We start from the raw sequence: 16,948 nt of genomic DNA on the forward strand, positions 1-16,948 counted from the left end.
CTAAATACAAGATGAGTAGCTGGACTTGTCCTGACTTCTTCAAAGGATGAATGGTTTTTATTCAGTGGTGAAAAATGTACGGAAGGAATCAGAAAAATAAAGAACAGGATAACAATAGTGTGGATGCCACTATTTATGGGTAGAATTCAACTTTAGCATTATCTTTAAAATACAACTAAAACATTGGTCATAAATAAAAACTTCCAGTTTAGATCATTTTGTTCCTATTTTATGTAAAAATGTTTCAATGTCACTGATTTACTGTACAATAAAATCTCACTGCCACACTGATCTTCTGCCCAGGACACGGCCGGTGATTCTCTGAAAAAATAAAATGTTTGCTTTTTTAAAACTGCTCTGTATGAATACGTTTGCTTTTATTAAAACTGAAAGACAACCTATGTTTAAGTTTTTTCTAGCTCTCAGATTAATGTTGGATGAGATGTTTGTTTGTTCTACCTTGTTGTAGAGCTGAGCGTTCAGACGATATGAGCGATACTCAGCTTTCCTTCTTTCCTCCTGTCGTCTCCTCTGCACCTCTGGCAGATTCTCATAGATCCTGGAGGAGAAACATGTTTAGACAAAGTCTGTGAAAGTTGAACCATTGTGCAGCTGACACTGTAGTCATCCTTTAACCTGATGGTGTACAGTCAATACATTTAATGCAATATCTGCAACCCTAAGAATAATACTAGATTAAGTGTGGCACCGACAAATATCCAGGACTGACATTAACAGTGAGTTGAAGAAAAGTAGGGAGAGTGTTAAATACCATTAAAGAAAATGACCAGACTTAAAACACTGAATATCAGTTCTGATGAATGAAGTCTGCCAGATTAGCCTTGTTAAAGGGTTAAGCATTGTGTGAACAATAACTTAAAACACAATCTAGGAAAGTCATAATTACACCACAGGTATTTATATAGAGTAGATGTTAGCGTTTTTACTATTGTTACTATCTGGTTAAAATAATCCAATGACTTGTTCATTGAATTACATAGCATTTTTCTATCTGGTTAAAATAATCCAATGACTTGTTCATTGAATTACATAAGAATGTCAGAAAGCTTACAGTTTGGATCTCTGGATCATCTCCTTCCTGGGAACAGCCCTCCTGAGCAGAGTAGTGCCTTAACATAAAGATAACAGTTAATAAATACTACTAACAAAGGGTGGCTTCTAAAAACCTTGTGACAGATAAGCATCAGCTTATTCAGCACAGAACTAAGCACAAGCTCCTCTTCCAGTGTTTGCTGTTGAATACCTGCAGGCTTCGGCGGCCATCCCAGTCCTTCATGCTGGTGAAAGAGTTCGTCTCTCTCTCTGGTGAAGACGGCCTGCAGCTTCCTCTCCTCCACCTGCAGAGCCAGACGCTTCATCCTCTGTCTGGACTGAGCTATGAACTCTGGACGCCTCATCTCCAGAGCCTCCTGCAGGATTAAAAAGCATCATTAACTGCAGCTAAGAGACGTTAAAAGGGAACCATGTAATTTTTTTGATAGGTCTTATGGTGGTAAAATAAATTTAAAAAGGTTCATGGTAGTTAATTACTGAGTGAATATCTCCGTCCTACAACCTCAAGCAGTGTTTGGAGCTTTAATAGGTTTCAAATATGCCACCTTAGTGTGAGAGGTTAAGCTTTATTCCTACGTCCAGGGGTTAGCAGATCGTGGCCTTCATACAACAGACCTGAAACTATCTGCACCAACGCTCCTCATCTAACCTGGTTCATTTTAAATGATTCTGCCAAGAAGAATTGGAAGACAATTCCAAAAGAAAGGTGCCAAGCTTGTAGCTTCACACTCAAGAAGACTCGAGGCCGTCATTGCTGCCACAGGTGCTTTTAACTAAGTACTAAGTGAAGGGTCTGAATACTTATGTAAATGGGATATTTCAGTCTTTTACTTTTAATACATTTTAAAAACCACTCAAAAAACCTGTTTTCACTATCACTGTGGAGTAGTGTCTGTAGATTGATGAGGAATAAAATGACTTGGATCTATTTTAACATGAGTCTGAAAACTGTTTATACTGGCTGTACTTCTCATGACAAACCTGACCTGTGGAGGAATCTAAAATAATCTCCCACCACAAAGAACACTGTCCCTTAAAACAGACAATTTGTAACGAGTTGTTCATGTCTCAAATATACCGTCCTAAGTACGAGCCCTTTTACATGAGGACTGTAAAGAAAAGTACAAATGCAAACCAACCTGGAGAGAGAGACGTGCCAGACCAGAGGACAACGTTTTGATTCTAGGATCAGGTGCAGCATGATGTATAGAACTTGGCTGCCTGTTTCTGTCCTCATGGACCTGTCTGAGCGGTTCTCTCCACAGATGCCTTCTGCTGTACGGTTCAAACCAGGCGGTGCTCAGCCTCCATGTTGACTCTTCTTCTCGCTGGTTCTCCTTCCTTGCCTCTGATCTTGAGTTGTCAGCAGAGATGAACCAAGAAATGCCTGAAAGAGCCCAAGGAAATTCACAGCAGTCAAATCAACATAACTGGTTTTATTCTGGTATAAATCAATAAAAATAGGGCTGTAATGCTTTTAAAACAAAAACTTCATTAGTCAGTTTAACACACCTCGAGGGTAAGGCTTTGATGGACTCCTCTTGCCCTTATGTAAGCCCTGACTCTTAGAGGGGCTCCTTTGCCCTCGTCTTTCTCTCTCTACACTGGATGAAGATGAGAGCTGCCTCGGAGCACTGGTCTCACGAGGGGAGGGGAACGTGGTTCCAACATCTCTGGTGTGGCGTCGAGTCCCGTTACTAACAATCTCCAGGTCACCTGAGGAAAAAGAAATGAACAGTGTGAACTTTTAAGAATTACCATGGCAACTGAAGTTCTAATTTCTATTATCAATTTGACAGGTTAGTGGAACTAAAGGTAAGCCTGGTAGATTCACACTGATCCTGTTAAATATTCTTTGATGATAAATAATTTGTTCATTTTTCCACTTTAGCAAGAAGGAACTCGAGAACTGCAAACTGTTGCTTTTGCAAACAAAAACATAGATGATCTGAATCAAGCTCTGTCCCCTGGTAAAATGACCCTTCTCTCTTCCCATTCCATGTCCATAATTTGAGTACCGAGTGTATTGGCCATTACAGACATGGAAAAACAGGCCGGCAACTTCCTTTACATCAGTTTGTTTGGCTTTTAGAGTTAGTCAGTTCCAAATGTGTTAGTTTAGCTCACAACCCGGAGTTTTTGTAAAAACTGAAATAAACAAATGCCTCAAGGATAAAAAAAGTGGAAAGTAGATCCTGATGCCTTTACCGAAGAAAGAGACCTGAACAAATCTGACAAACAGCCAAGAATTACTGCTGTCAGATCAATGAGAGTCTGAAAATGAAGGTGGAGTTATACCTGGACAAACTATACAAATGTAGGGTTTGGTAAAATAAATTTCCCTTTTACCAGAGAAAGGATTTGAGAACAAGAACAATTATTTATCACTGGGATATTTAACATGACTAGTTTTAATTTTTTTCCAAAAGCTCGGCCTGGGATCATCTTATTTTTGGGCCAACAGAATAACAAATTGATTTTTCACACAGATGTATTTTCTGTTTTGCTGCGCCCAGTTGTTGGTAACTGTCTCACCGAGCCATGTTATACACAGTCCAGGATCATACGGTGTGTGTTAAAGGTTATAAATGTTTCCTACAAACACTCATGTCAAAATTTAAACAATGTCCCATAAAACGTTAACCACTGTTCACCGATCTGAGGAACACCTTTTGCTGGACTGACCTGCCTGGATGCCTTTGCTAACCAGTTTAACTGCCTTCTTGGTAGCCAAAGACCTGGAAGGGCCACGGGGTGATGGGAGCGTGTAAGTGCTGGCTGAAGAATGAGCAGAAATCTGCAAAACGATGCAATGACAGAAAATAAGAGCCGTTTAATATCTGTAATTTGTGTGCCACATTGTTCTGCATTCCTTTATTAGCTGCCAACTCTCAAAACCTGCAGTTTCCTTGCTGATAACAACAACAACATGCACATGTACATGTACATACCGTTTCATCAGTGCCAGTGGTCTCTGACAGCGTGGTGATTTGAGGAGAGTCTTTGTTCCTCCCTCTCCTCTGTTCTCTCCCTTCTTTCTGCTTGTTGATGGTGCTGTAAAGTTTACCGAGGCTGGAGCTGCTCTTCAGATGCTGGACGCGGTGGGCACCGAAAGCCCGGATCAGCCGGGCGGTGTCGACAGTGGACATGGAACCAGACATGGTGGACAAGGTATCCATCTCGTCTCTGTCTGCGGGCCATAGGTGCTGACTCTGGAAGGAGCTGTGAGAGAAGCTGGAGGTGGACGAGGCTTGACTGCCCTCTGCAGGGTGAGATGCTTCCTCTGCCTGAAGCCTGTGTGTCCAGGCCTGACGATGGATGGGAGGTTTACCTTCTCCCGGTCTGGTTCCTCTGACTCTCCTGTTTGTGTCTCTAGTCTCATAATGTAAATTCCTTCTATCCTCTCTGCTACACTGTCTTTTTTCTTCCCTTGTAGCATCCTGCCTCCTCCTGCCCAGCTTCTGCTTTGTGCTGCAAGGATCACAGCTTCCCCCCTCCTGCTGTTCTGACTCATTAATAGGCCTTGTGTTATGAACAAGATGAGACAGGCGCTCTAGGCGCTCCAGTAGTGATGCTTCTCTGTTGCTGGTTGGACAGGACTCTTCCAGGCTCCACCAATAACAAAACCTCTGCCACAGCTGGTCCAGGCTTCTGGGCTGAAGGACATCAGGGTCCTCCCTCTGCTGGTCTCGCTGCCGTCTTACCTGAGGGACAGAACTTTGGTCCGGGTGATGACTTGTTCTGTCATTATGCATTTCTGCATTAACTGGCTGAAAGGCCTTACTGCGTGACTCTGGCTGATCACAACTAAGAAACTGGACCGGGCTGGTCCCCTGGTCTCTTTTGGAGGATCCTTGGTTGTTCGATAAAGGCACTCTGGTAAAGGCAACTGATACCTGAGAAGATGGCTTCAGAGCTTGGCTCTCACTTGTTTGTGAGCTTTTATCTGCTGATACAGAGGCATCTGTGAAGAGAGAGAGATACCCCAGGTGTTAAGACTGAATTCAGAAAACTTTTCTTAAATCATTTTTTACTCATTGTTAGTCTGTACACACTCCGAAGGACAAAACAATACTGTAAATGGCAGCACATGATGTATCAAAAAACAGAAGAAAGAACTAGACAAATGCATTTCCTGAGGAAACGATGTATCAAAAAACAGAAAAAAGAACTAGACAAATGGACGTGGATGCTGATTGCTGAAGAATCGCCCTGAAAATGCTGAAATCCACCCACTCTAAAATGGGGAGGGCTGAGAAAAGTCCAAAACCACCATAAAACGTAAACTGTGATAATTCAAAAACTGTAATAGATGTCAAAAAGCTGAATGTAAGACGAATAACTGAAGATTTGCTGAATTGTTTGAAGGTTGAACGGTTTTTCTAGCTGAAAGTATGCTGGAGTTATTAAGGGCCGAAAAACGCAGGGAAGAAATCAGAAAATATAACTAACTCAGCATCCACACAATAAACTTTAGAGAAGTTCGACATATCTACTGACATATGGTGTGTGTTTTAAGAATTGAAACATTCATGCATACAGTGCATATATACAATAATCAAAAGCTAACATGACTAATGCTTATACTGTAACTTAATATTTCATTCAGTCAATTAATCAATACAATGATGTAGAAGTAATTTAAAAAAAAAATTCCCAGCCAGAGGACCAGTGCCACATGTCATACCTTCTCTCTCTCTCTCTCTACATTTCCTGTCTCTTCACACTCAATGGTCAGAGACAAAGAAGTACATTCATCCCTCCTTGCTGATGCAAGCAATGTATGGCCCTAAACGTTCTCCTGGTAAGTAACTGTTTCTAATGATGGATTTAACAACATCTGCTGAGCCTATTTGTTTAATACAGTGTTTGCCTAATATAAAAAAACAAAAACAAACAAAAAACCAGGAGTAGTTGGAAATCATTTCTGAACTACATTTTTGATCTTTTCAAATACATTTTATCTGCAACAATGTCCCTTTCATTTCAGTACATGTAGTGCACAGATTTCATTTAACTAGACTGAAATATGTAAAAAATTACCAATATGAGAATTTATTACTCACTTGGACCAGAAGTGCTTGTTTATGCATTTAACACAATATAATTCAATACCCAACACTTCACTGAGTGGTCAGTGCGTTTGCTCACCTCTGTATCCAGGTTCCTGCATTTTGAAGGTGGCCGTTTTCAACCTCTTGCTATAGATGCCCTCTGTGTGCTTGATGGTGACTCCACGGTCCAATCCTGGGTCCTGGTGCCCGAGGACCTCGCTGCTGAAGCGTGGGGGCACAGCGTCATCCGAGCCTGGTGAGAATTCAGTAGTGGTTTGTTACGTCATGATAAGTACCATCAGAGGTTCGACTTAACATTATCCTCATTTGTGAAACATGAATAATGCTGCTGGTAAACTGACTAAAATGTTTAATTTTCAGCCACTAATGAATAGAAGATGTTCAAAGAGACAAAGTCTACAGTCCCCTTTCCCTCTTTCTCTCTGCATGGACCCCAGCTCTTTGTCTCACTCAGTCCCTGAACATGAATAATTCATGCCTCCCCCTGGCATATGTTACAACAGACCAGCTGCTGCTCCTCACAGGCACAGGGGAAATGAAAGCAGATCCTTCTTGCTCAGACTCAACTGACGGCTGAATTCTAATATGGTGAACTTTTTTTTTTTTTTTTGCCACTTCCAAGTCAGTTTCTACTCTCACATGCTGTAAATATTTTCCAAGGCCAATTTTACATAAAATTGCAGCTTTAAAAGTCCCTTAAACAAAAACATTTTTTATATTTATAAGTCATAAAATGTCAGACTTCTGCTGCACTGACTGGTGTAGATGCAGTTTGTCACCAACAAGATGTTTTCCCATTATTCTGCTGAAGGAGGCAGCCGTCAGTCCACTTCCTACAAAGCCTCATTTCAAACGTCCTCCTGTTTTTATAGGTTTTTAATGCTGTATTTTATATTGATTTTATATCCTTGCCTATGGATTGCTGCTGTTTAAATTTTTATGTACAACAGCAAACCAAATTTCCTCTGGAATGATGGTAAAGTTGACACTGTTGGCTTCTGTCTGTTTATGAGTGTTCTTAACTGATATTGTATTACTCTGTTTTTATTGCTGTAGCACTTTGTGCTCTTGAGCTGGAAAGTGCGGTACAAATAAAGATTTATTATTATTTGGAATCAGCCATGTTGACCTGTATAACATATGTATTTATTAGTTTACTTGTTTACTACTACTACTGGCACAAACTAGCAGTGTAGTAGAACATACCCACTGTGCTGCATTTACCCGAGAGCCAGGCAGGAAATGTGGGGAGATGAATGGGGATAACATGTGACTCTGATCTCCGAGTCTTAGCCCACGAGACTCCAGCGCACCAGTTGCCATCAACATATGAACAAAGCTGCTCAATAAAAAATGACATACCTGTGTGTGAGCTCTCCAGGGTCGTGTCCGAGGGGCATGTAGAGGAGACATCAGGTTCTGTCTGAGGGACATAGAAGAGCTCCTCACTGCCGTGAGGTTTATAGGGCAACAAGACAGGCACTGCTGGAGGAGGAAGAGGACACATAAAAGGTCATCTTTAACCACCACATATACTTAGAATATTGTCATAATCCAATCTTGGAAACAGCCTTTTAGAATAGCTACACTTAATATTTTACAGAAGAGTCTGTCTCCTGATGTGTTATACTATTAACTAGCCTTGTTTAATTAGTGTTGAAATCATTAGTTTATTAATCAAACTAAAGGAACCTACCTGCTGAGTCAGGGGTAAAGAATCTGTCACATGGTGTCAAGGATTGTGTGGATGTGATTCTCCTCTGAGGTACAGTAGTTTTAAACAGGGTGGATGTGCCGTTTCTTCCCGCCTGTCTTTTTGGCTTTCTGGTGTCAAGCCACTCAGGTGGACTGGACAAACCAACACCTTCATCCAGACTACTGGCAGCAGAGGATGAGCGTATGAGGGGAACTGATTCTTTCTGTGGCTGCACTGTGACAGTTTCAGCATGACTGGAGTGGCCATCAATGGCCAAGCTATGATTAGTGGCTTTGGGGGAGAGAGTGAGATGGACATGTGAGATGTGACCTGTACTGCCAGGGGATTCAGGGGTAGGTGAACCTGTGGCCATTTCAGCTCTATGACCACCAGAAACAGAGCTATCCTGGACAAATAACTCATTTTTCCTGAATAACTGTGCACCATCAACTTTCACATCTCCATGTAAATCCCTTGAGGCTGGAAGAAGTTCGTCAGGTTCACTTCCTACAGTGTTTTGCCTCTTATCAGTTTCTGATATTAACTGAGAATTGAGTTTTTGGTTTCTGGTGTGGAGACTACTGCTCAGTACAGACATAGATGCTGGCTCTCTGGTCCCATGATCTTGCATATTCAGAGTAGGGGGAAGCTTCCAGTTAGCTTCAGGGTGTTCAGCTGCTCCTGTGGAGAGCTCGGTCAGGTTGAGCGGCTCTGAGACATGGCTGAGGGGAGATGCAGATGACGTGGAAGGAGAAGAGAAGGAGCGCCTTCGGGTAGCAATGGTGATAGATGTGAAGGCCTGAAGGTTTGTTCTAGGGAGGATGACTCCTTCTCTAGCAGCAATTTCACGCACTTGAACCTCAATATCAGGGCAGAGAGGGTTTTGAAGCTGCATGCTAGAGTCAGAGAGGTCAGTGCTGAGACCTTGCAGCGGCTGAGGCAGTTGGTTGTTCACATGACTGAGGGCGGTCAGTGTCTCTGCCGACTGTGGTGGACCCTGTCCCCCCAGGACTCTGACAGCGGATGTTGCACTGCTTTCTGTATCTGTGCTCCCTTGGCTCTGAAAGGAGAAACAAAAACCAATATTCTATTTCAAACCCTGGGACCACACAAGATCACAGTTTATTTTTTCCTGTGAATTAATTCATCTGCCATAAGGGATCAGAAACATTTCAGCACTGCAACCGGCACTACAACCAGAACTGGGAACAGTTGGTCCAAAGGTCTGACATGCATAGGTGATGCAATACAGCAACCAATACAGCTGCATTAACTAAGATTTAGCACACATTTGGATAAATCGAGCAAAAATAAATAGTCTAGAAATGTTGTCGCCCTGCTTAACCCGCCAGCCCACTCTGCTATCATCAGACCTTGTGTTTATTTTTTATTTTTTTCCCACACTGTGGCCACTGTTGTTAAAATCAGTACCACACTTTTTCCAGCTTTAACCTAACAGCAGTACTCTGTATAAAATAAACACTTAACTATAAAAAAACACTCACTGACACACACACACGGGTTACCTTAAGAGTGAAATTTATACTGGCCAGACATTGTGGGGGAGACATTAAAATGACAATAAAAATACAAATTACATGATTTAAAAAGGAAATGTGTGACAGACAAAATAATGTCGATTTACACTTAATTCCACTTAATTTACAGTACAATGTAAACATATGGTTCTCTTCTTGAGTGCTACCTCAATAGGGTTTTGTAACAGAAGCTCTCTCTTGATCTCCTCAATCCTCCTCCTGTCTTCTTTGTCCAACTCTAGAGGCTCACGCTGCTGTCCTGATGTCTTCAGCTTAATCCACTCTGCAACATCCAAACACACTTTTAACCTAATGTAGAACATTTTAAAGTAGTCTATTAATGTTGTGTAAATGAACATGGTTGTATCTGAGAGCGAGACAGACACTTTGCAGTACCTGTATTTTTGTTGGGACGACACTGAGCATATGACTTTTTACTGTGGAAACACTGAATTTCACTATAGACAGTATGATGTATGTATGAGTGAATAAAGTGTTTCAGAGCTAATGTTTACCTCTACATAGGGTGAATGTTGTCTACAAAAATTATGGCTGAAGTATCACTGTGAATTTAAACAGGAACTTAGTTGCCCTGACAGTGTCTGAACCATCATACCTCTGGCTTTGCTCTCCTCTTGGTCAGTGGTGGTAGTTGTACTGGACACCATTGCGGCTGAAGAGTCACTCTGCAGTAATGTGGCCACTCGGACAGCCAGTGAACTCTCACTGCTCCCATCACTCATCGCTCCCTGATCTGGGTCCTCAAGAATGGGTGATGAAGAGCTATTCTGTACAGGACCTCCAGGTATAGTGTTCTCTTCCTGCTCTGGGACATCCACTGTGTCTGTAGGAGCAGAGGTGAACTGTTTTGCACTCACAGCTGGCAGAGGCTGGATGACTGGTGGCTGTGTTAGGACTTTGCTGTCAGAGGGTGCAGCACTGCAGCCCTCAGGCTCTGCCCGTCGGACCGACTTGGAGAGGACAAGGGATAACCCTACACTTCTACTAGCAGAAACATTTTGTGGCCCTTTGTATGTATCTGCAGCAGAAGCAGTGACGTGTGCTTGTATGGATGGATAACCAGGTTGCCATGAGGCCTTACTTTCTCGACCAACAGAGTGTTGTCTTGGTTTCTCTGAGGTCAGCACAGAGTCAGATGAGGACCTGGCCCACAGCAAAGAAGAATGAGTTCTGGGATCACCAGTAGCAGAGGAGGAGGAGAATGAAGAGTCTTGGGGCATGCTGGCTTTCTTCCTCAGTGAGAGGAAAATGTTATCATCAGAGAGCAGATGGGGTACTGCAGGGGAGGCTGCAGATGACCGAGGAGACACCAGATTCTCCGCTCGAGAGAGCAGTTTGCGGATTTCCCACAAAGCCTTGGAGCTTACAACAGAATCATCTGCATTTTGATCTGTACTACAGCTTGTTTGCAGGGGTGACTCCAAGTTTCTTTCCCCACACCTCAACCCCCGAGCTAACGGGAAGTCGGGGTCAAACCTCTCCTCCAGCTGGACATCATTGTGGCTGCTGGTAAAACTACTGTCCTCCTGTTGTTGCTGGCTGGGCTGCAGCGTGGAGAAACAAGGGTCTTCTTCAAGCTGGGAGGAGGATGCCAGTCTGTGTTTACTCTGGACAGTTTGTGTATCTACTGAAGGACAAGCTTGTCTGGTCTGCTCTGGGACAGATACAGCTGGACCAAGACTGTCCAGGCTGATCGGTATGGATACACTGGAGTCTAGTGACAGAATGCTGGACCTGGAAAACTCTCCTTTCTGGGGACTGCCACCTGAAAATACAAAATGACAGGTTTTCTTTAGCCAACTTTTGAAAATGGCACCTTTTTTTTTTTTTTTTTTTTTTTTTTAGTTAAAACAGTTTCAAAGTTAGGTACCTTCAGAAGGTTGAGTGCTCTTGGTTGGCGTTCCAGTAGATCCTTTAATTGTGCAGAGATCAGTTGGAGAAAATTCAGGCTCTCTGATAGGCCCTCTGGGTACAAATGGAGTCAGGATTGTTGAGGGAGACTGGTCAATGCCTAGGTTATGGAGATACAACTGCAACAGAGACGAGTAGAGAACACATCAGAATCAGACACACAAGCTGACATGCATACTGTATTCTTCACCATCTTCTTGGCGCACTTATAAAGTTAACTACTAAACCTACAAGTTTAATTATCTGCTGAAAGCAAGTCTGCAATGTACCATTATACGTAATAAAATTTCCCAGGCACAGACATTATTTAATAACTTTTTTTTAAAAAAACTCTTCCTGTTTTTACAGGTTTTTCAATTACCGGAATTCGTTCTTCAATGTTGAGCTCTTGAGGCCTGGGCAGAGGAGGTGGTGTTGACAGTTTTGAAGTCCAGTATGGTGCATAATTATCAACCTCTAGGCTGGTGACAGAGGAAGCTCCAATGGAAGTTCTTAATTTAATTCCACTCTTATAACTATCTTGGGAACTTGATAGTGTTGAATCTCTGTCAAGTGATACATCACTGAACTGACCAAGGCTCACAAGCGGCGAAGGCTGAACTGTGGCACTAGGCTGCTGATGGACACCGTCCTGAGTCTGACTCGTGTCTTTTTCTTTCTGATGATCGTTCTGCATCAACCTGACAACTGTACTATGAGAGGAGTAGGACTGTGACCTGCCAAAAGGAGAAGCAAGGGGTCTGGCTGCAGAGCCGATGTTGTCCTTGTCACTGGGAGCACTACCTACTGCCTCCCCTCTTTTTGGAGAACAGGAGCCAGGAGGAGCTTTGGAGGAGATCCCTGTGGCACTCTGGTTGACACCACTTGAAACTGGAGGCTGCTGTAAACTGCTCACCTGCTGACTTGGGGTGTCAGATAATGCATCATAACATTTCTTCTTAGGAGAGATGCCAGAAAATCCTTGCAGCGCCAAGCTATCCAAAAGTGAGGTCTTGCTTGAACTCTGATTTGCTCTCCAAGCATCTACTTTCTGCACATAGTTGAGACTTGGTAGAGACTGGACTTCTACAGAGGTAGCTTCTTTTTGGCACTGATTTAGGTGATGGGCTTCATTCCCTGGAACAGCTGGTTGTGGAGCGATATCTGAGCTTGACTGATATGAGCTCTTACTGGATTCTACAGTAGAAAGCTGCCCTAATTTAGCCTTGACACCAGATTTGGGTGGGACCTTAAAAATCCCTGGAGTAGACTGAGACTGGGGAAGGAAACCCAGGTAAGATCCATCAATCCCTGTTTGGTTTCCTGAGGACCACAGGTCTTGCTCTCTGTGAATTCGTTCAACACCTGCTGAAAACGGACCTGTCCATGGCACACCACCCCGATTTATTCCGGCCACACCTGACTTGCCTTCTGTGGGATATGCTGTGAGAGACTGACCAGGTGGTGTTGGACATTGTTGGTTTTTTGATTTAGATTCACAGTATCTGCGTCTCTCTACCTCAGAGAGGAGCTCTTTATGCAATACTTCACTACCATCATCAGGTTGAGTGCTGCGGGACCCCGTGGTGATGTTACAAACCTGAGATTGTTCAGGGTTTGAAACTCGCTCAAGTTGCGGTGTTTGCTGCTGAGGAAGAGAAGCTTCACCTGAAGGGCCTTCTCTTTTAACCACGTCAGTGCCTGATTTGCAAACTATATTGCTTTTAGATGCTTCAACCAAAGATGCAATGCTCTTCACAGAAGTCTCTGAGGCAGAGGAAACTGCACTACTGCTGCTGCTTAGCATGCCAACATCTTTCTGAAGGAGCTCCAGAAGATGCTGTGCAGGAATATCCTTACTCAGAAATAATGTCTCATCTTTAGCAGCCTCTACTACTAGTTTGCCCAGTTTCTCTGAGGCCTTTTCTCTGCTGCCTGCTTCTTCTCTGGATGGCATTTGCTGGCTGGCTGTGGTGGCGATCAGTGGGGAATGAGCCATTTCCTCTCCACTGCCTTCATTTCCTGGTGATAAAGTGTGCTGAGACAGAGAGCAGCAGCTACTCACTCCTTCTTCAGAAAGGTTGGTTGCCTGGGCCAAAGGGTGTTGGGACAGTGAGCCACACTCAGATGCTTGAATGGTGTGATCCTGGGGTGGAAAGTGAAACTTCTCTGATGCCATGGAAACATCAGGGTATGCCCTTGAAAAGAATAAAAATTCAAAACTCTCACTGAAACATTTAAATGACATATTGCAGAAAACTATGTTCACAAAACCAGTACCTGACTTGTAGTTTATGTTTTTTTGTTTACCTTAAAGGGGCGAATTCATTGTCATTTTGTTGAAATAAGGAATATTCAGTGAAGTTGTGCTCCACTTGAGAACTTGCAGGCAGGAGGGAAAGGGCTGGAGAGAGGTTACTGTCCTGAAATTCTGATACAGAAAATGCGTTATCCACATCCACCATAAACAGGCATACAACTTACAACAGAAGTACAGATTTACCACCACTGCTTCCAAATTTGCATTATCATTTAAATTTAAAAAAGTGATTCATTACAGAACTCGATACACAAATATCATAAAATGGAGGACATATATGAAGTATTTGTTTAAGTCAAAACCACTGATTTCCGTTTATACATTTTTTCTGCATTATCCTATTCAACATTATGACAGAAAAGCCAAAGAGGGAGTGAAATTCTTTGTTTTATACAATGCACACACACCTAGCTGCAAAGATTGCTCCCCTAGCCGTCGAAGCTCCCAGCCATCTGTTGTATGCCTCTGGTCTTGACTGGCGCTGCGGTGACTCTGAGCTCCCAGTTGGTTTCTGGATGTTTGTCCACCAGACTGACTCACACCTTCATTTGCTGACAGCTGATGAGACACTGCCACCCTCTGCAAACCAAATCACCAAAAAAAAAAACCTCACAGTTACTATTAACACTGCTAACCAAACTGTAATGTTTCTCTGGAGGCTTAAAACAACAGCTGCAGGAAACAACTCTATAGTGTCTAAAGTTGGTAGCAGAGAGAATCATACTGCACAAATTATTATCCACCACAAAAAATGTCCCACAGACCTTCCACAATCTGCTGAGTGAGCAGCAGAACACATTCAGCACAAAACTCTACAGGACAAGGAACAAGTCATTCCACCCAGCTGCCTTCACTTTGTATAACGAGCTTCCTCTGTGTTGACATATTGTTCTTCCCAGTCTGTGGGTCCAGTTTCTGTAGAAGAGGCTATTTCAAAATCTACTTAGTGCATTTTCTTACACTAATTTTGGATTTTAAATTAATTAAAGTGGGTCAGTAGGGGCTCAAAGAAGCGGTTTGCTGGCACTTTGGTGGGTTAATAGGTCACAAATATAAGTGAGAACACAAATTTGAGAGCAGAGATTTTTAACCATTTAGCAGACCACTCACAAAAGGAAACAGGAATAAAATACATAACGTTAGCCACATCTGTGCATCAGTAGTTTAAATCAGATACTGGACAAAATAAATAGCAAGAATGTAAATAAAGTGACATATATAGAAGAAATAGACAAACGAGTACCCATGGCTAGATTAGTTACTCCTTAGTATTTGTAGTACCGTGATTTATTATTTTTTTCTTCTTTTGGATTAAAAGCTTTTGATAGCTATTAATGAAAAACTGACCATAACAGTAAACGTTAATGTTGCTGGAGATCAACCATAAGAAACGTCACGCTGTCTACACCACTGTCTGTTGCTGTTTCACATGACCAACCTTTAAAACTATGTTTGTAGTCGTGGATAAAGAGTTTGATAACTTTATTTTACAGAGCGCATATCAAGATTGGTGAAAGACACATGACCGCGCTCTGTATAATATGCATAATTTACTTATTGCAAACGTTAACGTTAGAGTGCAACTGTGTATCCGCCAGTCATCCATGTTAACAGCATTACCAAAAATGTTGCGTCCAATAATATCTCTACACTTATAAGGTTTATTTGTTCGTTAGTCGGTCGATAAATTAGCTAACAGTCTAGCAGATCGGTTAGCACTTGGCTAGCTAAAGCTAACTGTCAACGCTGGGTAAACCTTAATCAAACTTCCATGACAGTGTGACATAGCTTGACATAAAATGTTGTATGATGACATTTCCAAACACAGAAAATAAGTTAGAATTACAAAGAATACCTCTCGAGGCTCCATTGCTGTTTTTGTTGTTACTGTCAGCGTTGCTATGAAATGTACTCGCGCGAGAGAGAGTTTGAACCGATTCGAACGGTTCTTCTTCTACTGTGGTGTTTTACGGCAGTGGGCATCTTGGTGTTGCATTACTGCCATCTTGTTTTTCTAGTCTGTGGGGTGTTTTCCAATAATAAACAATGTGACTACTATGACCAATTCTTCTTCTGCTTATTATTACTTGCTCATGATTGGAATTAAAGAACACTTGCATAAAATTAATTAACATGGGTGGAGTTCGACTTGTCCAGAGCATGGATGTATGATCTAATGTAGATGATCCATGGATGTATTATATGTTATGTTATTGTGTGTGTGTGTGTGTGTGTGTGCATGCTCTGACTCCCCTCTACCTGCCCATGATCGGTGTAACATTTCATAAGATCATGAAGAAAGCCAAGAAAATCATCAAGGACTACTATCAGGAAGATGATACAGAAGAATCAGAGCTAGATCCAGTAGGCTCAGAGACAGCTTCTATCTACAAGCTATCAGACTGCTGAGCTCAATGACTCTATGAACATACATATACAACATACAATCTCTCCCTCTACCCTCATACCATAACCTCCCACTTCAGGCTCTTCCCCAGACACCCACACAAACACACTTACTCTAACACTCTCACACACTACGTTATTATTAATTATATTCAGTTGACTTGAATGATGCTGTTTTGCCATTGTTTTAAACTGTTCACTCACCTCTCCCATCATCTCTCAGAAATAAAAGTGCTGAGGGTCCAAGATGAGGTGAGAGAGGAGTGTAGAGTTCTGCCTCTCAAACCTACAATAAAACTCATATTCAGCTAGTTAGCTAATTGATAGCTCTCCACAGCAGGTGGGGGGCGGTCTCCTGCACAGGGTGATGTTCCATAAGCTCTTCCACACAAACAACGGCTCATTGGTCCGACACTGATTTTTCAGCCTTTCACAGTAGCTCCTCTTTGCTACTTAATATTTTAATAACTATGTAATAATTATTCCATCATCATATTTACTTTTCCATATTTAGTTGTGTCAACATGCTTCGATGTAGTTTATATTTGAGTGTTATAACCAGTTTGTGGTAGTTATATCAACATTTTTAACTTTTTTGACTGGCTGAACTCTCCAATGTTATTCTGCTACATAATGGTATAAGATTCATTTCTCAGGAAATGAACTGTCTGCATAGCAAATGAAAAGAAACTGAAACACAGCACAAGGAAAGCTAAAAGTAGACAGGAGCAGCTTTCCAGGTGCATGGTTTGCTTTCCAGTTCACAATGAGAAGCAATGAAGCTACAATGATTATTCAGTTAGTCAATTGGTCAATCAACTGAAAAATAACGCAATTATTATCATAACTAATTGATTTTTTAAAGTAATTTTTCAACCCAAAATGCCACAATAATTGCTATATTTAGTCATTCAAACAGGAAGATGTC

At 42.1% G+C, this 16,948-nt stretch overlaps 1 protein-coding gene across 2 annotated transcripts; it reads right to left on the reverse strand.

The window, feature by feature from the left end:
* Nucleotides 1-30: 30 nt before the first annotated feature.
* alms1 (ALMS1 centrosome and basal body associated protein) lies at nucleotides 31-15,575 on the reverse strand. Of its 2 annotated transcripts, none has more exons than XM_020604135.1 (18): nucleotides 15,470-15,575; nucleotides 14,022-14,193; nucleotides 13,605-13,725; nucleotides 11,677-13,492; nucleotides 11,275-11,434; nucleotides 10,000-11,169; nucleotides 9,551-9,666; nucleotides 7,846-8,905; nucleotides 7,512-7,631; nucleotides 6,226-6,381; nucleotides 4,026-5,038; nucleotides 3,760-3,871; nucleotides 2,587-2,790; nucleotides 2,214-2,461; nucleotides 1,265-1,430; nucleotides 1,073-1,130; nucleotides 460-559; nucleotides 31-321 (listed from the first exon to the last, which is right to left on the reverse strand). In XM_020604135.1, exons 1-18 carry the CDS (start codon nucleotides 15,482-15,484, stop codon nucleotides 277-279), a joined length of 6,852 nt encoding a protein of 2,283 aa, XP_020459791.1. In that variant the 5' UTR covers nucleotides 15,485-15,575; the 3' UTR covers nucleotides 31-276. The 2 variants fall into 2 exon arrangements, with proteins under 2 accessions (XP_020459791.1, XP_020459790.1); XM_020604134.1 differs by having other exon boundaries at nucleotides 7,512-7,634.
* Nucleotides 15,576-16,948: the final 1,373 nt, after the last annotated feature.

Source organism: Monopterus albus, unplaced genomic scaffold (assembly GCF_001952655.1).
Source record: "Monopterus albus unplaced genomic scaffold, M_albus_1.0 scaffold64.1, whole genome shotgun sequence".
In the NCBI taxonomy this organism is placed as follows: Eukaryota; Metazoa; Chordata; class Actinopteri; order Synbranchiformes; family Synbranchidae; genus Monopterus; species Monopterus albus.